General features: G+C 40.1%; 3 protein-coding genes and 1 non-coding gene across 5 annotated transcripts in view; all 4 read right to left on the bottom strand.

Annotated features, from left to right (window-relative positions):
• The window catches only part of arhgef10 (Rho guanine nucleotide exchange factor (GEF) 10), a 50,550-nt gene extending 40,880 nt beyond the window's left edge, over window positions 1-9,670 (bottom strand). The window contains 2 exon segments of the mRNA XM_018697795.2: window positions 2,133-2,242; window positions 9,041-9,670. Coding sequence (XP_018553311.1) covers window positions 2,133-2,169 — 37 coding nt within the window. The 5' untranslated portion in view covers window positions 2,170-2,242; window positions 9,041-9,670.
• Window positions 1,957-2,030, bottom strand: trnai-aau (transfer RNA isoleucine (anticodon AAU)). The gene has a single exon. It is a non-coding gene; the product is annotated as a tRNA-Ile (tRNA).
• A 138-nt stretch (window positions 9,671-9,808) lies between the features above and the next one.
• On the bottom strand, window positions 9,809-13,574 carry cln8 (CLN8 transmembrane ER and ERGIC protein). Of its 2 annotated transcripts, none has more exons than XM_018697796.2 (3): window positions 13,451-13,574; window positions 12,365-13,004; window positions 9,809-11,856 (listed from the first exon to the last, which is right to left on the bottom strand). In XM_018697796.2, the coding sequence occupies exons 2-3, from the start codon at window positions 12,902-12,904 to the stop codon at window positions 11,539-11,541; spliced, it is 858 nt and encodes a 285-aa protein (XP_018553312.1). In that variant the 5' UTR covers window positions 12,905-13,004; window positions 13,451-13,574; the 3' UTR covers window positions 9,809-11,538. The 2 variants fall into 2 exon arrangements, with proteins under 2 accessions (XP_018553312.1, XP_018553313.1); XM_018697797.2 differs by having other exon boundaries at window positions 13,483-13,573.
• Window positions 13,575-16,051: 2,477 nt separating this feature from the next.
• dlgap2a (discs, large (Drosophila) homolog-associated protein 2a) overlaps window positions 16,052-22,300 on the bottom strand; it is a 53,176-nt gene continuing 46,927 nt past the window's right edge. The window contains exon 11 of the mRNA XM_051078201.1: window positions 16,052-21,793. Within this exon, the coding sequence (XP_050934158.1) occupies window positions 21,587-21,793 (207 nt within the window). The 3' untranslated portion in view covers window positions 16,052-21,586. The remainder of the gene's footprint in view (window positions 21,794-22,300) is intronic.

The following is a 22,300-nucleotide window of genomic DNA, read 5'->3' as shown; positions in this document are numbered from 1 at the left end:
TTTAAGTTTAGCTGATAAGGTTATTCTTCACATATTCACTGTTGCAACATGCTGTGTTCTGCCTCCAGGCCTGAGTCGTTCAGTGATAGTGACCAAATGAATCTTGACCTAAAGAAACTCCCTGTAGCAAAACCCAGTAACTTTGAAGTTCCACGTAACAATGTACACAGCTCTAAATCAGCAGCACTATTCCCCCAGGCTTTGACAGGTAGCTGTTCCACCCTGTAGTCAGTGTGTGAGGAAACGGTCTGTGACTAACATTCCAGGTCAACATCGTGACCCTGTATCCATCTGCACCCATGACTAAAGGTCCAAGAAAAGAGAGGTGTAAAGAGCAAACCTGGAAACAGATCCTATCTGTCTTTTTCCATCTGTGCAATAATGAATGGTGTGGACCGCAGAGATAAAGCACAGCTAGCTGACTAACAGTCAGACACCAGGACTGTGGGATGTAAATCATATGCCAATACTTAATATGCACTCAGATCCCCTCTCTGTGGTGTCGATGTGAAACGCTTGACTGTGCCAGAACAGTGCAGGACTTGATTTGATTGGTTTTGGCCAGATGATGAATCACAACTAGCCATTCAATAGTACATCTGCAACTATTTGTACATGAGGCCATTGATAGCTGACTGTGTCGGTATGCATGCCAGCAGTGTAATTACAGAGACTGTGCTGGATGCTGACCTTACAGTGTATCCGCACACATGTGTACATACACGAACATGCAAAACTACTCATATGAGGATCATTTTGTCCTTATAAACTACATTCATACCCCATCCCTGAACTGAGAACAAGAGTGTCTTCACTTTGGAGGATTTCGCTCAGCTTTCATCTTTCTATCCTTGAGAGAACACAAACTACAAGATCATGGAGGGATATACATACAAATGTATGAACATGCACACTGACACACAACCATGGCCTAGCTGAGGTGCCCATTGTCAATTCATAACTACAATATGGATTCTGTTCGGTGGGCTTATCTCCACGTTGCTCAAATGAGTCACTGGGTTACGATCCGCTCCAGCATCGCCCTGGCAACAAAACAAGGCACTGGCCAGCTGGAGACGAAGCATTTCTCTGGCCTGTGTCTATCCCCGGAGGCTGTGTGACTACGTTTGTGTGTGTGTGTGTGTGAGCTGCTGCAGCAGTATTCAGTCTAATACTGAGGCACATTGTCTGGTATTCACAGCATTGCAGCGCATTTTACCCTCCTTACTCCCTCGCTCGTCTGCCCACACACTCTACAGTGGTGGAGGAGCGGAGGAGAGGAATCTGTGTTTACTCATGCAGTCCAGCTTCAGAAGCTTTCCAGGAAGTGATCTGACCACGAGATGACCTACAGAAGCTGGCAGGTAACACTGCTGGTCTAACACTGTAAGCTGCCACTAAAAACAGACAGAAACATGTGTGACAAGAGCAACAGCATCAACACAAAGTTATCTGGAGTTTAGCTCAATATCATCTCAAAACATCCTATCAGCTCCCTGTAAATTGTGTTAGTTTTCAAGACAGAGCTGCAACTAATGATTAATTTAATCATCTATTAATGTGCAAGTTATTTTGTCTTATAATAGATAGATTGTATCTTCTATAAAGTTTCTGAAAATGGTGAAAAATGTCCATCAACAGTCCAAAAACCCAGATATTCAGCTTGACATTACACAAGACAAAAAAAAGGCAGAAAATCCTCACAATTTAGAGGCTGCATTCTTGCTTGAAAAGTGTCTTAACTGATTATCAAAATTATCAAGATGATAAAACTGATCATCATTCTCAGCCTAGTATTGTTTTGCTTGGTTAATGCCTATCCATTCTGTTGCTGTATATGGTCATTCAGTGGTGGTGAGTGAGGCTTTATCCCATGAGAAGCGCAGTTAATAAATACTGTCTGTTCAACAGTCACCTTTAAATCATTCATTTCCTCAAACCTCAACTCAAAAGCTGTGGCCCGTACGGGGATCGAACCCGCGGCCTTGGCGTTATTAGCACCACGCTCTAACCAACTGAGCTAACCGGCCCACGTTAACCCCTCTGTCTTCACCCATGTATCTCAAGTTGCTCTGTGACGTTAAGGGCAAAGTGCATAGCATGTGTGAGTGACAAAGCTTTGTTGACTTTACTTTCAGGGGGTGGGGGAGGAAAGTCTTCCACATCCATGCTTGCTGCTCCTCTCCTGCACAAGCTCTTCAGACAGCTGCATGCAGGGGATCAACTACGCCGACACACATTCCTACAGGAACAAGAGAAACGTCATAAAATAGCAAAATTAGTGGATTGATACACACTGTTTCCAAATGAATGTAGCACTGAAGAATGTTTCCATACATCATAACTTAGGCATTTCTGTGTTGGCATATGTAAGACACTCAGTCTCCATAAGTCCAACCACACTTGTTGTTTAATGTTACAGCAGCAATTTGTCAGTAGAGGAGCATGGCTGTGGTGTGGTCATGGTCTGGTACCTTCTTTGTCAACACTAGAATATCAACCATGGCTAATTCAGACAAATGAATGAAAACAAAAGAAGCTCTCAAAGTGCTCCTAGGGGTCTGTTGACACCACCACGCGTTTCAGTGTACACAACATTCCCATATGCTAATTGTGGGTGTGAGTCATGTCATGGGTGTAAATGGGCCTGGCCACCATTATAATGGATAAACCATACCCTGTGGTGTAACCATTATGAAAAGAAGGGCTGTGGGGGGTTTCTGTATTCAAAGCAGGTTCCTGTTCAGATTTTAATTCTTGTTTGTTTATTGTGGTGAATCGGGCACTAACTTATTCAAAGCAAGTCAGTAGTAAACATACATCCCTCTATTAGTTTACTGAGCTCAGCCTTTATCAAAATGAATACATTTGTAAGAGGTCTTAAATGAGCTGGTTTATCACAAGTAGATACATAATAAATTTGCACACTTTCTCCAAGATAAGAGATCAAATACAACCAAATGTAGATTAGACAATAAACAGCCACAGGCAAACACTACTTCTACCACTCTGAAGTGTTTTTGTTCAAGCACGGGACAAAAAAAAAGAAATTCTCATGCTTGATGAGCAAAAAGGTTACATTATGCCACAGGCTGTGAAAAATATTTCAACGTAAATTAAAACCCAAGGACATTATCATGTCTGTGGTTGCAATATTCTACTAATAGACTTGGAATAAAACCAGTTACAGTATGTATGAGCATTTGGGATGCAGAGGTCAATGTGACTTTTTGCCTTAAAGGAAACCACACACTTTGGCCCAGGGAAAGGTCATTAGCATGCTGAGGCAGGAGAGACCTTAGGACCTGCATGGGCATGAGAGACATTACATTCCTCTGCACACAGCCTTTGTTTGCTGATGTACAATTTGTATCCAGAGGTGACAGTTCTGTCAAAGGCATTCCCTAGAAAAAAATGTGCTATTTCCAATCTTCTTCAGCGTGCTAGTATCCACAAGAACAGATGACAGAGTCGTGACATCATGCTGTAGCATAAAGAGGCAATTGTTGTGGCTTGTATGCCCCATGTTCTACCCTATGCAATCTCTGCAGTTCAATACAAACCACAACATAAGTTTACAACAGTCTACTTACTAAGACACCACAGGATTGCAGCAAACAAGATCCAAAGGATAACTCATTCTGAGTCTCAAAGCTTGTTTTGTCTACAAATAATGTGAAATCCTCTGCTTCTTTGTCCTCCACCCTATTCACAGGGCACAAGGCCAGAACAGTGGATGTGAACACACAGGGCCAGTGTCTGCTGAATACAGTGCGGCTGACAGATAATGCTAGCGCTAACAGAGGCAGGTAGAGTATGCATAGCCTGAGGAGAAATAGCCAACACAATAGAGAGGACGAACAGGAGCAGTTACATTGTTATATAGTATGACTGATGATGAGATCCTATAATCTGCACAGCCTGAGAAAAGTTTTGTATTAGTATGAAACAGGTAGTTACATGATATACATGGTGGTAAAGTGGCTGGCACACTGTCAGCCGAGCCCCAACAGGAGCTTCAAAGAGTGACTCATCTCTTCCTTCAAACACACTGTTCAAGGTCTAGGACAGCAGGAAAAGGAAGGAAGGAAGGGAGGGGAAAAGAAGCAAAATATTCAGGTGTGCTCCCCTTGGTGCTGAGGCACAACAGAAAGAAGCCACACTGTCTGTTAGAAGTATTTAAAAAATTAATGTGCATTAAACCAACATGATGAAATTTATTGTCTTCCAAGAGCAGCTGGCTTGGTTTGATTGCCCTGTCACACACAAGTGGAGAAGCAGACTTGTGTGTGATAGACGTCTCACTTCTGCTTTGAAACCAGTCTGCAGATTCCTCCAATCCCTCTCTCTCCTATAATTAGTCTGATTTTCGTCTTTTTACTTGCTTCTTGGGGAAAACTAAATGCACCTTTCCACAAATTACATCCTGCATGGCCTGTGGCGTGGTGTGACTTCAAATGTGGTTTGCACCATACACGCACCTGGCTCACCCCACTGAGATGACCAGCTACCCAACCTACCTATACTGCAACATTGTAAACAGTGATACACTGTGAAACACAAGCAAGCAGATGAGTATGTGTAGTTGCGAACCCTGACAGAGAAGGCAAGAAAACTTTCCACATAATTCATGAACACTCTCTCTGCTAATCTACTCAATGTTTATGAAAAAGGCAGTGTATCACAGTCTAATCTGAGAGCAATGATTGAGGCCAGAGCGGAAGACACCAGGGAGGTAAAATCAGCCGTATAGTTGATGACAGACTCAGCTGAGCATGTCATTACACGTCGGGAGGGCTCAGCCATGCTTTGCAGACAGGAAAACAGACATCTGGCCTGCTGGTGTAATGCAGATAATTTGCTCACCTGTGTATTCCTAATAACCTATGTGAAAGAACACACAATGACAAGGATCAGAAAACATGTTGACACTATATACGGTACATACATAGTGTCAACATAATCTATATTGTAGGACAAATTGCTATCCATTTTCATAAAGAAAATTGGACAGCTGTCTATAGAGTGCCACTTTAAATGTCAGGTTCTTGAGACTGACACTACTGTATCTTGAAATTAACTACATTTCACATGGGCCATTTTCCCCATTTCACACTGCAAAAGGGGTGTCAAATTACCGGAATTATTCTAGTTTTAGCATCATTTAAACTTTTTAAATCAAAGACGGGCTGAGAGAGCATACATGCTCCAGTAAAATTACATTTCTCTAAAGTCATAACAATTCACAATTAACACATTTTCTAAACTGAAACAAATCAAAGAATGATGGAACTTGCAGAGACAGCGTATGATAGCAGGGTGGTCCATACTTTAAATCACTGATTTCTTGTAATTTCCCTATGGTTTTCAACCTGGAAAAAAAACTTGAACTTTTTCAAATTTTCCTGTCAGAAATTAATTGTGTGTGTTGCTGAGAGCTATTCTACATGAAACACTCTGGTTTGTCAAGGATTTTGATTTTTCTGTAGCACACTTGATGACAAGTGGCATTCCACTCACGGGCTGAAAGTCATAAAGAAAAGCCTGGGGGAGAGGGTGGTGAGAGAGAGGAGTGAGAGAGAGAGAGAGAGAGAGAGAGGAGAGAGAGAGAGAGACTTGTAGTCTACTGAGAGTGTCTGTCTGTCTACAAAGAGTGGATGGACAGGCTTAATAAAGTACTGTAATGTATTTGCAGGGGGGTGTTCAGGGGAGGACCGGACAGTGCCTGCAGCATACTAAAAAGGACAAAAAGGTACCTCATTCTAGTCTCATCAAAACCAGGTTTAAAGCATGTATTCTGAACAACATGGTGACGACGTGATATATGTCCACTGGTTGTCAACTGTGCCAGGTAGCACAGCCTGTACCATAAATCTCAACTCAAAAGCTCTGTATTTCATACAGGATCAACCTTGCAAATCTTAGTAGTATCTGGGCCAACCAGCCTTGACAACACACCACTACACTACACCACCCACCCTGACCTCAAAAAGGCTAAGGGAATCTGACAAACAGGCACAAGTGAGAATCCTGACTCCTGGTAAGTTAAAAATGCTGAGGCGATTGGCAAATGACAAAGTGGAACCATATTTATAGACATGAATATTTTAATGAACCACACCTGAGCATAATCGCATATCCTTCTGTTCCCGTCACAGCAAAAGTCTTCTCATGTGTTTACGCCTCCACCCAATGTAATATAATCTGTCCTCAACACACCGAACAATGAACACAACCAGAAGACAAGAGGCTGAGTCTGGTATTCCCCGTTAGCTACCAGTTAAAATTACAGGCCTAATGGGTGTGGATTATAGCAAAATACACTTTAATAATAAAATACACTTCAATAAGCAGGCCCGCAGGTCTGCAGTATTTCTATCTGAAGTGAGATGTGTCATCTGTTGGACACGAGAGGGCATTTCATGTCAACTACAAGCACTGAAGCTGTATTTCTAAACCAAATGCGGTCAGTGCTACGCTACCACAATGGCGCATTACTGCATGGTGTCATCCACCACATTTCAGTGCGCAGTGTGACCTTTATGATGCATCACACAACGTTAAATTATCCCCTTATGCACATAGGAAAATCTGTACTGTAACAAAGATATGACTTTTGTACATCACAATTCTAATGTCAATTTTTTACATTGGCCTTAAGTTGGAGGCAATTTCTGTTTTCAATAAAGTTGACAAAAAACTGAAATGGCTCTCCAGGCATGGGAATCACTGGAGAAAATGAAAGACTCGGGCTGCATAATATTTCAAGTGTGGTGCCCATTTGAAAACAGAGGGAGCCGCAGTCTTGGCTGTCACTCGTAACTGGTCTCCACCCACCCAGTGAGCCACACCAAAGCTTCAAGAGCCCAACATGCCACCAGAAGAACACTATATAGTGTGTGGTGAACAGTGGATAAGCGGCTGCTCCAAAGAGCTTTTGTTGACTGGCTGGATTGAAGCTCTGAGTGCATTTTAATATGAATAGAGCGACTCATCCAGATTACAATAAATGAGCACAGGAAACTGCAATACTCTTGATCGTCAGCGTGTGGGTCATTGCACTGACATCAAAGTGTGGAGACACTGTCTGAAGCCAAGATTGCCAGTGACCAATGACTTTACTTATCCATGGCAGCTAAGAATATAACTCAATTCACATGGTAGTCGAAGGATCTATGATGCCCATCATATACAAAACTGATGTTCCCAGGCCAGTTCCAGCTCTAAATTTATCTGACACATGTTCCCAGCTGCTAAACAAGTGTGTGGTATGTGAGCACTTTCTCACATCCACCTGCAGGAAGCAGTGTCTTTCTTTCCCAGCTGTTGCTGAATTATGTTGCTAATCCAAGGCTTATCTCTGTGGATCATCATTGGTGGGGTCGTGGGTGGACAGTGAATCCATAACTGCCTTTCTAAAAATGAACGGTATGCTCCTCTGCTCAACCACTGTGTATTCAAGGCACCCCAAGCTTAGTCATGGTAAACTGAAGGCATTTCCATGAGCCACTGCTGGCAAAGCAGAGTTACTGGCTTGTCACAATTACTTTAGCAATTAAGCAATTCCTGGCATTTCTCCATGAAACTACATCTGTGTTGACAATAACAATGACAGAAGAAAATACTGCAGTTACAGGTCTATACTGTGTTTTCATGCCAATGTCAAAAGGGTTGACAGGATGCTAAAATACACTCCGTAAGTATCTAGGTAACAGACATGGCAAATGGTGTCAACATTGATTGCCAACATTCCTTTCTTCAAAACACCAACATCTTTTTCCCTAAAGATCTCTGAAAACATCCACAGCTGTGGTTTTATCAGGACAAAGTGTCACACATAAAGAGCCTTGTGTGTCTACATGTCTCACCTGAGTGCTGACATTAGAAAACTGTTGTGAATTTAAGCAAGGAAGAAAATGATCTGTACTCCCTTGACACCCTTCCCTGGGTGTTATTACGGCAGGGGGGAGGTATTAAGCATCTGTATTTGCAGCCAGGCCACCCTAGTTATTTGCTAAACAAATTACCGATGGAGATGTTTGTGTACATGCATGTGTGTGTGACCCCCTTGAACTCACTCATGTACTGGCCTGAGTAAACTGGACATGTAATGGCACCAAACAATACAGATGAAGATCAAAGCACTCTTTGTATTTAAACTATCTTTTAGGTGGATTAGCTAAGTTTTAAATATTCCTGGAAGCACAGGGTTGTTTCTGCGCAGAGAGGCAACTAAGAAGGGAAATAGTTTAATTCAATTATGGTTTTACTACCTGTTTAGACTGATCTTCCAGTTGAGTGAAGCTGTGCAGCCTTTTCACTGAAGGAATGCTATGCATGACTACTTGAATTTGGAGTTGGGGTTGACTGCTCCAGCACAGCAGGATTTCCTCACAAACATGAATGATTTAATGGAAGTGTTAAGGTCCAGAGGAATTCAAATATTTTCTATGACAAATTTTTTGTATTAATGAAGTTATGGATATTATGAAAGTGACAAACTTGACATGCTTTTAAAAGTAAAGCCAAAAGGCTATCTTGCACCTGCAGCTGCATCCTTGAAGAGGGACAGGGGGTTCAGAAAAGTATCAGGCTGTGTTCAAATCAAAATGTTAATGACAGAGTCGAACCCTGAGGAAATGTGTTAGTATCCTGTTTAGTTAATATGTTGAGCAAAAATACGGGAAAAGTTTATCTGAGACATTTCAAGGTCTAAGAACAGCTACTTTCGACATTAGGACGCATTAATTAACACAAGTGTGTGAATAAAAAACAGTGTCTGTCTTTGTTAAAGCAGGTAGCTCATAATGTTGGCAACTTGGCAGTGTAGCTGGGGCGCCACGTTATAGCCATCTCCCAATACACTGTTTTAAAAACAAAATGCCCGTAAGTCACTGCAATACACAAAAGAAACAGTTCACATAGCTTTGTCAGATAATTAGCCTCACGTTAGTGCCCACCTGAAGAAAACAGTTAGCTTAAGAGTAAAGTTAAGGATGTTTAAAACTTTGTCAGAAACGTTCAAATGTCCTCAACTCACCATTTTATGACTTTTCCCCAAAAGAATTACCTTATCCTTTTGCTGTAACACCGTGCAAGTGTTAAACGTCAGGCATTTCTAACTTCGACACGACTTTAAAAAACACACCACAACACATCCAACGTTTGCCCAGTGTCCCTCTTTTTAACTTCACTGTCTTCGATGCAAGCTGATTCCATCCATGAAAACGCTTTACCTCCTCCTAGTAGATGATTGGTCGATAGGTAGACTTTGGGGAGCTCTAATTGGCTGTACAGAACATCAATCAAGCTTCCAAAGTCTTCTCCGGTAGGATCGGCCTGAGTTCGGACAGAGGAGTTCCAACTTGCCCACGTGACGTGTGAGGTGGCTCCCCTTGAAACAGCTGTCCCGAGCTGATGTTGGATTGAAATTCTGTCTGTGTTTGTCGAGTCTTGCTAGAAAACATTTTTGCTTTCGCATAAACCCCACGCCTATGCTTCAAACATTGACAAAGGTTTTCCTCTTATTATTATATGAATATATTAAAAGTTATTGAAATTGAAACCAACACTTCATTTACATATAGATATGCCTGCTTTGTTAAATGGGCCTGTTAAAAGGCTGTGTTGATAATTTGTAGATGATAAACGTTACAGTGGAAGAATGTGTCATAATCATGGATGTGTGGTCACACCAAACCCTAGCAAACATGCTGATAATTATTCCAATGCTGCCACCTACAGGCAGACACTCTATTATACAGCCTTAATAGAGTCTGGGTATGAACACAGCCAAAGGATACAGTACTGTATCTGAGTTAACATTTTAATATGCAACTCAGAATAACTCAAATCATTGAATTTCCCAACACAAACAGGATACTGAATGGCACAGAGCTTATAGGGAATCTCCACACTCATCCCATAATGTTACAGTACAGTATTTCTATGCCATATTAAAAAATGAAATACCAAGTGTAAACACAACACTGTCTGATGTTAGTCACTTTTGTAGTAAATATTATAATAAGATCAGATGTAAGGAAGAAGTAAGGGAATTAATAATTAAATTTATATCCATTTAAAACTGAACTGATGAAAATACTTTAAATTGGCTGTAAATAGATTTCATTTCTTCTGTCAATCCAGTCATTGTGAAATGCACACAAGATTAAAAAAACAAAAACTGAAATGTCTAAAAATCTAGAGCTAATTAACATTATTAAATATGAGCTACAGTAGCAATACCATTACAGCCAAAACACTGGGAAAAGTGAGAGATGATAAAGGATCTGAAAGTTTGCAGCATTTGCAGAGACAATTGAATGAAAAGTTCCTGCGCCAGATGCGTGACAACAGACAAACCCAACACTAAAGGCCAAGAATGCATGCACAATGAAGCCATTGTTTGGAAAAACACAAAACAAACATCTTACTGAAATACTGATGCAGCTTAATAGGTAGAAATAAGAATCTACTTTAAAACATCTCTAATTTAAATTCCTCCCACTCATGAAACCAAAAATGAGAATGATGAACATGTTGTATGGTTACTCTGTATCAATACGGCTTCAGTTTTGCCACATTACATTCTCCATTTTGGACAAAAAAGCCTTTGTGGAGCGATCCAGTTCCTGGTAAAAGAAAATCTGGTTAAAGGCCTTCTGTTTCATGATTACGATAAAACCAAAATGTGACTCATGATTTGACTGATGGAATTACCCACTTAGTATGTAATAGCTCCAATGACAAACCTATAGAACCTCCTTCTTTAAACTTAACTCAGTTTTCTTGCCTATGCTGCCTAATCAGTGCTGAATAACAGTGTCTGCTGTAAAAGTACCAGTGGTGCTACAGATGACAAAGGCCACATTCTTGAAGTGACTTTACTACTGAGTCATTTGATGACTACTGAGAAGGAGCATAACCTCTCCTGTCTCCCTCAAATCGTATCCCCAAGCACACAACATGTTGCTACTAGTCTTCTTTTACCTGACAGGATGACTGCACTTCACTAACAACAGCAACAAACCAGAAGCAGATGTAAGTATTTTAACACTATAGATGTACAGTCACTTCAAAACGTTTTGGGAGTCTTAGATTTCTTTTACATTTTGCATTATTGCTATGGAAAGGCTCTTGTAAGATCTGCTACCCTGTATTATTTTTCTTTTTTTTATTACAACACAGTGTCCTGGTGACACAAACAAGCAGGGCCCCGTTCCACTGCCCTACACAACCACACCTACCCTATTAACCAGATGGAAAATAGATGTTCTTTTCTTAAGATGATCAGAAACAAACCAACATGAAAATTACCTGAAAGTAAAGGCTTGGAAGGCAACGTAGCAACATTTATCTAGGTGGTACTAAACCTGTATTAAGTGTAAAAAAGTCCTAAGCTAATGGAATAAATCTTAAAAATATCCATCTTGTTGTCATCACTCTAAAAGTCACTTCACATATCCATAAAGAAAGAAAAACAAGTTTTAAAAAAAAGGCATCAATCAGATAAGAAATGACCTTCTTGATAACCCATCAGTTCCCATGAGGTTTGACAGACTGGCCTTCCACGGCACCGTTTAGGGGAGCCGGTTTGCTGCCAAAATTCCAGTCCACAGGGTTGAGCAGCTGCATGGTCTTCTTGTGAGTCCAGATGGGGTTGATGATAACTGTGAGCAGAGCAAGGCCAGTGAAGAAGAGTAAGCGCTGGGGCAGGGGCACGTGTGTGCTAATCTCCCCCCAGTGGGTCAAGGTGACCCACCACATGTAGTAGGTGAGCACCATCCGACAGTGGAACATGTGGATCATCACCCACTGGTTGGCTCTCCAGATCAGGGTGCGTGCCCAGCCAGCCTGTCGAGGGTGAAAGAAATGCAGAGAGGACTCATTATTGGGACACTAACACTATTTCTTAGCACAAAGCTAATTCTTATACCATAACATCTTTCTATGCAGTCTACATCTCTGTACCTAATGTGCACTCAAGTTCAAATCTTTGAGGAGGCACAGTGAAAGTTTAACCACTGAGCCAGACCTTCTTTTTATAGAACTTCCTCTTTCTAAGAATGTAAAACTTTATTTGATGACAGTCATAAGGTGCACAAGACCTAAGAGGAACTGAAACCCAGTGACACTTCCAGTAATTTCTACGGTAGTTGCCAAAAATCTGTAAGAAAATGATAATCAACCAGCACTAGCAGCTGCAACTAAAGCCATGGGACTTGTAAAATAACTGCCTTCACCAAAAAAAAAAATTTGGTGCTTTTAATTCCTCTGTATTGTGATAAATTGTGTGTAAGATCTGTATGGAGCAAAGTGACAGGTAGTTTCACTCATCACAAAGGCACTTTAAGGACCCTACCTTCAGTAACATCCAGGATATACAAGTAAATGGTGTGCTCATCTCCAGCAACAGCGTAACCATGGGCAGGAAGTGGCCCAGGGAATCCCACACCACCGCCCCTGCATACCCTGACAGGGCGAAGAAATGGTGTGTCGCCAGTGGGAGGTCGAATGACCAAAACACCATACTGGAGGTGTGAAGTGCTACATTCTCAAACATGAAGAAACCCGTGGCTGTGAGGACATTAAACCACGACCAGTCTTCTTGGCCAGTCACCCTGTCTCTGGATAACACAGAGTCCTCAGTCAAGGCCCGGAGACCCGCTACAGTACTCTGGATGCCGAATACTGCCCGAGTGGCTGCAAGGTTCCAGAAAACTTTCTCCTTAGCTAATAGGGAGTTGTAGGTGCGTGACAGAGCCACAGACAGAAGGTGAGAGAGGAGGAATATTGCTGTATAGAAGCCAAATCCAAGGCCAATAAGCTGGAGGCGATAGTCCCACTGAAAATATTCAGCGCTGGGCTGGGGAAGAGGGCTGGTCTGCTGGTCAGGATCCATGGTGATGCAGGGAGGACACTGAAGCTTAAGCTGAGAGGAGGCTCAGCTGCAGATGGGACTGTGAGCAGGGGCAGGTACATGCATGGTGCGTGTGGGTCACCTGCAAAACAACAGAAAGCTGCTGAAGAACAGACTGACGGACACATCGTCCACTAAACACAAAATAAACATTACTGTCGCTATAAACAACTAGCACGTGTACCCAGGCTCCATTAAGCTGCTTGTTTGATTAAGTAAATGTTATGTTTGACTCGAAAGACATTTTAAAGGCCTGTAGCTTTAATGGACCTGAACTTTGTTTACAGTAACTCGGTAAAAAAAATTCGTCACCGATAAAAAAAAAAAAAAAAAGTATCGCTTTATCGATTTAAACCAAACGTTTATCATCCAGTCCATCCAAAAACATGATGCGTCAGAGTCAAGTTTCAACCTAAACTTAGCTGTGTGGTAAAACTAGCACAAAAAAAACACACACAAATGTCCAAAAGTGACCGCGACTGAAGCAAAGAAAACACTAAGAAGTCTAAAGGAGCTATAATTACTCACCACAAGCTACCTAACGTCCCGCTGACACATACCGTACAAAAATGTTTCCTCCGTACACAGTGTCGGTTCAGTCAGTGGACAATTTGCATCATACGACTTCAATTTGGTCATATGACCTGAAAACAGGAAGTCACGCCTCTTTTGAGCTTCCGGACGCCGCATTGGTCAACGCTGCTGAGAGAGCCGGAATCCTACTGGTTGTGTCTTGAATTACTAGTTAAATGTGTGAAGTCTGGTTTGGCTTGATTCTGTTAATAACAAACAGCACACGGAACATGGAGCACAATTCAGATGCAAAATCAGTCCGAAATATCCTTAACACTTAGATTCATTCATTTTCATTTGGTTGTTTTGCTTTTAAGGGCACTGTGTATCAACTATAAGATGCAAATATGTGACCAGACATGGCTTCCACAATATAAACATTTAGAACAAACGAAAAAAAAATCTTAAAATTGCGACAGGTTGTCAACAAACAAACACTAATGTCACAGGAAGTGATGCAGCTTACCCTTAAATGCCCTGGGCAAGAGGCAATAAATTAGGCACACCCTGAGCAGGTTGCCAGAGTGATAACACACATTGACACAGACAGATTTACCACAAACAACCACATCCATACATCTGTCTTGACTGCTGTGGGAAACCACTGAAATACAAGGACATACAGACCTCAGACACAAACGGGCTGGACCCTCTTGACCCTCACTTGATCTTAGCTGGGCAACCACTACACACACACACGCGCACATTCAAACAAATCAAATTTCTCTGACTTGCAAGAATTGCCACAAAGGTGAGAGTATCAATGAAGCCACTGTCAGTTATCAGAGTTACAGGCAGTAGGCCATACTTGCAATGTTTATGTGATTATAGCACTTCATATTGCACAACAGTAATCAAGGTTAAATGCTGATAAGATTTCCCAGTCACCACTTTCTGGTGGGGTGAACACAAGTCTGAACTGATGAAACCTCTTGGACTAATGGTAAAAAAAAAAATAAAATAAAATAAAAAAAAAAATCTTAAAGAGAAGACACAGTAAGCAGTTGTCTTTGATGCATTATTTTGAGATAAATCATGTCAGAGTAATACTCAGATCAAATATTTAAGTCAAATTAAAATACAATTTGGCAATAAAGGAATAAAGGTCTGCAGAGACATTAAACTGCAAAATGAGTTAGTTGAACGACACATGAATTTCTTTCTTTGTCCAACAGGGGGCAACCTCACCTTGTATGTTTGAGATTGTAAGAGCTCGGTTAAAGGGTTGAAGTTGAGTTCTATAGAATAAAATTTTTAATGGAAATGACCTAACACTAGTTAATGAATGGCTGCTGAATTCTTGCCGCTGGTGTTTAACTGAAGGGAAATTGTACATTTTTTATTAACCTACATTTTAAAAATCTGACATCCTCCTGATTTTCCTGTGGAACAAATTACACCTTTTTGCCTTGACAAAGACCTTCTAGGTCAAAATATTGCATTAATTAAAACATTTTGGAGTTTTTCAGTGTCAGCAACAGCCTCTCTTTTTCATACAACTTACACCTGTATCACTCTTGTTAGTACATGGTGCCTGCTAAGTCCCAGTATAGGAAGTTTACTCAGCCAGAATAATTGAAAACACCCATATGCAGGGCCTTTGGGACTAAATGGTTTGAATTAGAAGATAGGAGCGTGATGACTTGAAGTTTGAATGTACATTATTGTAGCAATGATCCTATTCTTGTACATGCCCCTAAACCTAAGTATTTGCATTTCAGAAAAGGCAAGAAACAAACCTACTGTTGTCATTGGGCCTGAGTCAGATTACCATTACAACGGGATGTATGGGAAAAAAATGTAACAAAACTACATGCAACAATGTTCACAACCAGCTTTCAAATACAGTATGTGTTGGTGTGGACAATGTTGCCACTCAGGCCATATTTTCATGTGACATCTGTTAATCATCCTGTTGTACTGGCAACCTAAAAGATGTTCTTGAGCAATCTGGCCAGAATATTATATGATATTATATGATGATTATATGGTAAGTGGATTGTAAAGTTATTATTTTGGACTGTTTGAATGAATCAAGCACAATGACAGAAAAAAACAGTATATATAAAGGGATAACATATTCTATCTATATCTATAAATGTCAAGTCACTGGTGACCTTCTTGACTCACTGAACCAGGAACAATGAAAAGTAAATTCACCAATTTCTTTGACTGATGATTCAGAGCCACCCTTCATCTTTATCTCATTGCTATTTTGGTTAGCAGGCTGCATACAGATATAAAATGAATTAAATGCCAAGAACAGTTTGATAAATTCATCGAGCCTTCCTTCTGTGAGCTAAAATACTGCCATCAGGAATACTGTTGTTATGAGGAAAAGCATCGAATAACTGTTGTGTTTTTTGCCTTCCTGCTTTTGTGGATATAATGCAGTTTGGTGTCTGACGATATGAAATAAAATATTTAAGGGATTAAAATCAACTCATAACACTTGGCTAATGTTCATATTTTACAGCAATTGCCACAGGAGCAGAGAGTAATTTATGTAGTTCAAAGTCAGAATTCTCAAAGCAAACACACAGACAAACATTTCCAAACTTTTTCTCCAAAAATTTAATTGCAGAATTATTTACACCGGATGACCTCAGCAATGATCAAACTACTCAAAGAGGCAAAATCTTTCAATAGCTCAGCTAGGAAAGAATGGAGGAAAATGCATATGTTGTTGCAAACAAATTAAATAATACAAAAAATAACCCAGTGATACAGTAATTTGCACTGAAATAACACACAATGAGAAATGCATATGTGACTGACTTAAATAAACACATAACAAATGTACATAGTGTAGTGGGACAGTGTCATTATTTTTGACAAAAAAATTGAAATAATAAATAAGCCTACATTCAGAATCAGTATTTCGCATGCCATCATATCAGCTTATAAAATAACCATAACAAAGTAAAAATGACAACAGAACATGAGCAAGAGCAGAAAATAGTTATGTTTCAATGAAGCATATATTATATATTTATATATCTATATATATTTCTTTACAAATAATGAATATTTGGAATTATATTCATCCTCACTATAGATATGATATACAAGAGATGAAAATAGTTTTGGCTAAACAACTACCTTTTTCGTTTTATCTAGTAATTATAGAGTTGTTTCACATTCCAAGTTCAAGGAAGTGTTGTATCAGGCTATATCTCAGTGAGTCTGATGCTCTTTCCATGGCATGATTACGAAAAAAGTCCCCCTTGAAATATTTCACATCATAGGTTCTAGAGTCAAAAGCGGATAGACAGTCGTATACCAGACGAGAGGCCACAGAATGTCAAGACACGGGCTGAAATTACAGAAATACGTGACTGGAAATGAGGGGGAAAGGGAGATGGCAGAAATGGTTTGCTCACACAAAACTGATGAGGGAATGTGTGGCTGTGTTGAGCAATGATTTTACAGTATGCTGGATAATTCACAAAAGATGGCACTTGTAGTTAATTGCTGCCCTCATGACATTAAATGTGACACTGATGTGGTTTTCTGCCCTCTGGGTTTTCAGGAGGTCTTGGTGGGTGATTAGCTGTTAAATTACCATAATTTTTTAACTTAAAAAAATCACTACAGCTACTTTCTGCCAAGTGAGGAATCCTCCATTGCTCACGGCATCACATGCACACCACACAAGCGTACATCAACCAAAGGAATCCAATACTTTACACCCACTAAAATGAGCTTCAGTGAGGAAATACGAGAGCATTTTGTCGCAAGGAAGCCATTATAGCTGTCCATCTAAGACCGTGTTCATACCTATATGGACAAAAATGAGTGAAAAGGGGTAAAAATATATAAAGAGCTCTGAATCGTCTGATAAGTGGAAAATGATTTTCACTGGGACAAACTTGACCTAACCATTACAGCAGATAGATTTCGTTCAGAGCTTAGGAAATGGTTCTGAGAGAGTTTCAAGAGTACCAAGGTAATATTTTTTCCAGAAAGGAAAAAAGTTAGTTTCATTTTTTCCTGAAACTAAATATGTGATTTCTGTAAGCCCAGTTCTTACTTCTATCTGTAGCTGTAGATTTACTTAAGTCTGTGTCTTTATTGCACAAATCCATTTCAACATTTTTCCACTCCCTTGTGACTTAAAGCACTGATCTCACTTTGCTATTTGAAATGGTTCGTTCATGGTCTAATGAGGAAAAACGGCCTCATTGCAATTATGCGAATGTCTCTTGAAGGAGCGAGAGATATTCTTTAAGCTGAACCGAGGTGGTGGATATAGTTCTTTTTTTTCACAGCCTTGATCAATTTGCATATGAAAGAAACACCTCTGTTGTTTCAATGACAGCCTTCAGTGAAACTAGCCCGGCAGAGGTTGATAGAAGCAAATTTGTATAGTGCTGATGCTTCCGTTCTACAGTGTAGGCCACTATTCAGCAATACATTTATCAACATGAGCTTTGAAGGGCCTTGGAGGCTGTTTGCTTGATCTCGCCAAGGACCTGAAATCTTACATAAGCTGCTTTGCTTAGTCAAAGGCAGGCTGAAAAATACCCAGCACAGCGCCCAGCGATCCTCACAGAACAGCCTTCCAGCTACACAACAGCATACAACACCAGCAGTTTGGGGGCTCAGCGCGGAGCTCTCGTCTCCTCTAAGCCAGCATATGTCAGGCCGCGTCTGTCTCTCCCCCCGTCTGCCTGCCACTGTGGCAACAGCAGGGGAACGTCTCTGCTCTGCCAACTGCCTGGCATCACACACCCAGACACTTTCCAGAAACCCACTGTCATACTGTTTAAGGTCCCTGCCTCTGCAATGAAAAAACAGCAGAATTATACATGGGTGTGTTTTTTAAGAAAATGTGTAATCTTGCACTCAGCTGTGGGCTGATAAAAACCCAATCTGTAACTGGAGTATGGCACGACATATCTGAGACACTATCACTCCACAGCTGACTCTGCTTATTTGGCGATTTGTTGGAGTGAACTTCTTAGCTCTCTGAAATGTATTGTCTGAGTTCTGCTACAAGAATTTATGATAACTAAACCATGAATAATGCATTCTGATACAGTGAAAGGATGGTTTGAACACTGGAAACAAATTGCAGTAAACACATCTATACTTGGTGTTTTATGTCTTCAGGGACTCTGTGTTTGAATTGACGAAAGATGTAGACAGTTAAAAAATGCACAAAAAAGTGAATTATATGCTATGGTATCTAAAATATATTTCAACAGAGCGCTGATGACACAGGGACTATGTGTATCTGTGTGTATGAATGTGTGTGTGTGAGATGCAGGTCAGGCCACAGTTGGGTAGTAATAGGGAAATCAAGCCGAGTCAGATGCAAGCTGACCCCTGATTCACCCTGTGTTTTTCTGAAGATGCCAACACTGCGCTACGAAAAGAAGACACGCGCACTCATATCAACAAAACACACATACACACACAAAATATTCAGATTAATAGAAATGTATTTGTTGTTAACGCTTTATGATAAAGCTCCCCTGGTCTTACCCCTAATGAAGCCAGGCACGCTGGCACAATTAATCAACCAAAAAAATTCTGAGACATAAAAATAGTTTTTTAAGTGATGTATCGATCAGCTGACAGCACATTGTGTTGCATTGATTGTTTGTGTAGTACTGTATTGATTAAATAAAAAGCAGCACCATTTAGTTGATTGATTATCCAAAGTTTTTACCAACAGACTTCAGTCTTTAGGTCAGTGATTTGAATATAACAAATAAACATCAGCAGAAATTTAGCTTTTGCTCAGGATAAGCTTACCTTTATGAGTAATTTACTTATAACCACCTGGAAGTAAACTCTGTGACCACTAAAAAATCTTATCTAAGGCCGTATAACTTCTCAGCTTCCATGCCACATACCAGGATATGGGTTGCACCAGTTATTCATAAATCCATTAACATATCTGTGTGTAAAGTATCTCCTAAGTTTTTAGAATGTTTCAGACTAGTGATTTTGAGTTGCACCACAAAAACTTAAAAAATCTTTTAGCTAATCAAGCTTTTGCATGAAATACGAGAATCAGTTGCCAGGAAACATCTGTAGCATGGTCTATTCAAAAGCTATCAACTATGTACAGAGAGTTAAAAATAAGCTGGAGGGCAAACAAAATATTAAAATTTACCAAAATATATTAATATATGGATATGTCTTTCAGACTTAGTAGTATTACTGCAGTATACATTAGGCTAGCCTAACAATTTAGTCATTTAGCTTGATATAATTAACAGGTCATATATAGCAAGCTAATGTTGGTTTGTCAGTTAATTCTGTTAGCTAAGTTACAGTTACTCTTGGTCATTAACAACTACTCTACTCCTGAACTTGTTTGTGTGGGGCAATTCAATAAAATATTTATCTGTAAATCTCTACTCAGTAACATTAAACATTTCCTTTACACCAAGGCTAAGTTTAAATTTACAAAGAGCTGGTGCAATGAGCCTCTCGACTGCTTCTAAGCATGCCATGTAATCAAAGGCAAATAATAATATCTAGCTAACTACATCATGTTTGGAACAAAACATCACACATAGCTGCAGACAGCTAATATCCTGCTCCTCATGTATTCCTCTCAACGGGAGACTTGAAAACTTTTAGTTATTTGGGACTTGCTTCTTGTATCCCTCTGGAATGCCTTTGCCCCAATTTCTTTTCATTACCTCTCAGTGTTTCCTAGAGGGAGTCAGTGCAGTTATGATAGTGCTCATGGAGACTTTCAGCAACACAGAACCTTTCAAGAAATATGAAAATTACAAAGCTCTTTCTTTGATTAAAGAAGCTAGTATGCAGATATTTTGTTTATGTTTTGGAGGATTTTTCTATCACTCCTCATTAACTGTGGCTGGGGGCACTACTTGAAAGGGCCTGAGAGAAGTATATTAGATGAAGACACAGCAGTTTGGCTTTGTGTGTGTGTGTGTGTGTGTGTGTGAACAAGCCACTGTATGTATGCAACAAATCCAGATTTGTCAAAAGCAATAGAGAGGGCAGGCAAGCAGTGGATATGTGGGAAAAAAATACACAGAATGAATATTCTTCCCGCTCACAATTAAAAAATACAACAGTACTATTGTGAACTTGGGTATGTACATTTCCCTTGGAAATAGAGAGAATTGTAATAAGTGCATAAGTGCATTTGTCTACACATCTTGATCTAAGGAGTTACACAAACCATCATAGTTTTTTTTTTCTACTGCATTGACATTGTGAAAATGTTGGCACAAGACTTGCATGTTTTTCGCTTCAAGTAAATGTCAATATTTGAAAGTTGGCAACAGGAACATGAGATATATAGGAAAGTTGTTTGAAATGTGCATGGTAATGAGCTGACAGATGTGATTCTTCAAACCAATCCAGACCATGAAAGATGTTTGACTACAACCAGATTGGGTAGAAAGCTGCATTTTTCAACACTGACCAGTCCAGAGCTTATTAGGGCTGCCTGAATAACCTTGAATGGGTGATCAGTGCCACATGCACATAGTTGAGGTATTTCAAGCATTGGCACTTTTCAGAGTTTTGAACTTACAACAATTTTGTGATATTTAGCTTGTAATTAACATTTACTCCAAAAGGAACAGAGGAAAAAAAGAGTCACAATGTAACCTTAAATTATTTAAAAATACTGAAGGTTTACTAACTTTGACCATTTTTTAACAACTTGAAATAAATATAATTTCTCTCATTTACTCTTTTTAGCTCAAAGGCCTGGTTGCTGGTAGGTTTTCAAAGCTGCACTTTTTAAATGGCACTTTGCAAATGCTGAAAAACTACAGACATACCCATCCAGGACATTGGATGAGAGAGCTTGTAGGCTGGGTATCGTGATCACCAGCAAACCAAAGAGAAACCCAACCAACCCATGTTAGACATATATATCTGCTAACACTTATTCTGGCAATGGGAGAAGAGGCTTGGCACATCCTACAGACCAATGGTGTTGGTGATGGGCACTGAGGATGGCTATCAAGATCAGACAACAGATGGATAAAGGAAGAGTACAGAGAGAAGCAGTCTAGAAAAAAGGCTAGTTTTAAAGTTGTTTAAACATGGGAGCAGGGAGACGTGTTGGCCCCTGACCCTGTCTTCTCAAAGTCTAGTCTGAGCCTCAGGAATATAGATCTCGATGCTGTCCGCTCGCTCCGAGGCTGAGTTCTGCCGGAAGGAGGCCGCCCGCTTGGCTGCCATGAGCCGCCGACGAGCCTCCTGTCGGTGCCTATCTGGGAGGTCCAAGGATTTCTCCCTAGTCACCGCACTCTTCTGTCGAACTGTCTTCTTTGGTACAGGAGCTGGTGGCTTTAATAAGAGGACAGAATAATTATGAAGTGGCTGCACAGCCATTTAGAAATTTTATTGCTAAGGAACTGTATGAAAATTATTGGCGTGGGGAATTGCATGGAAATCCTTTCCATGAAACCCTGGATGGAAAGTGAGAAAAGAATTCTGGTGATCCATTTTCTAAGTCTGATCTAAACTGTTTCCTGTGTTTATAACTTAAAAACAGATGAAAAAAAAAGTTGTTTGTTGTTGTAATACTTATTTCCACAAGAGGCTGATGTGTACCACTACCCCAGTCTAAACAGGACCAAAAAAAAAAAAAAAAAAAAAATCACATGGAGGAATTTTTTTTTCACACTTGTCTCCCAGGTCTTCCATACTCAGGTTTTCCATACAAAGAAGAATGAAATGAAACATAAATATGGGATAAGAAAAATGTAAAAAAACAAAAAAAACAACAACAACAAAAAAACAAACGTCCCTGCTTTCCCCCAGCATTCCAAAAAAGAAATTAATACATATTTC

This window comes from Lates calcarifer, linkage group LG19, assembly GCF_001640805.2.
Source record: "Lates calcarifer isolate ASB-BC8 linkage group LG19, TLL_Latcal_v3, whole genome shotgun sequence".
Lineage (NCBI taxonomy): Eukaryota > Metazoa > Chordata > Actinopteri > Centropomidae > Lates > Lates calcarifer.
This window is presented reverse-complemented; position numbering and strand designations above follow the sequence as displayed.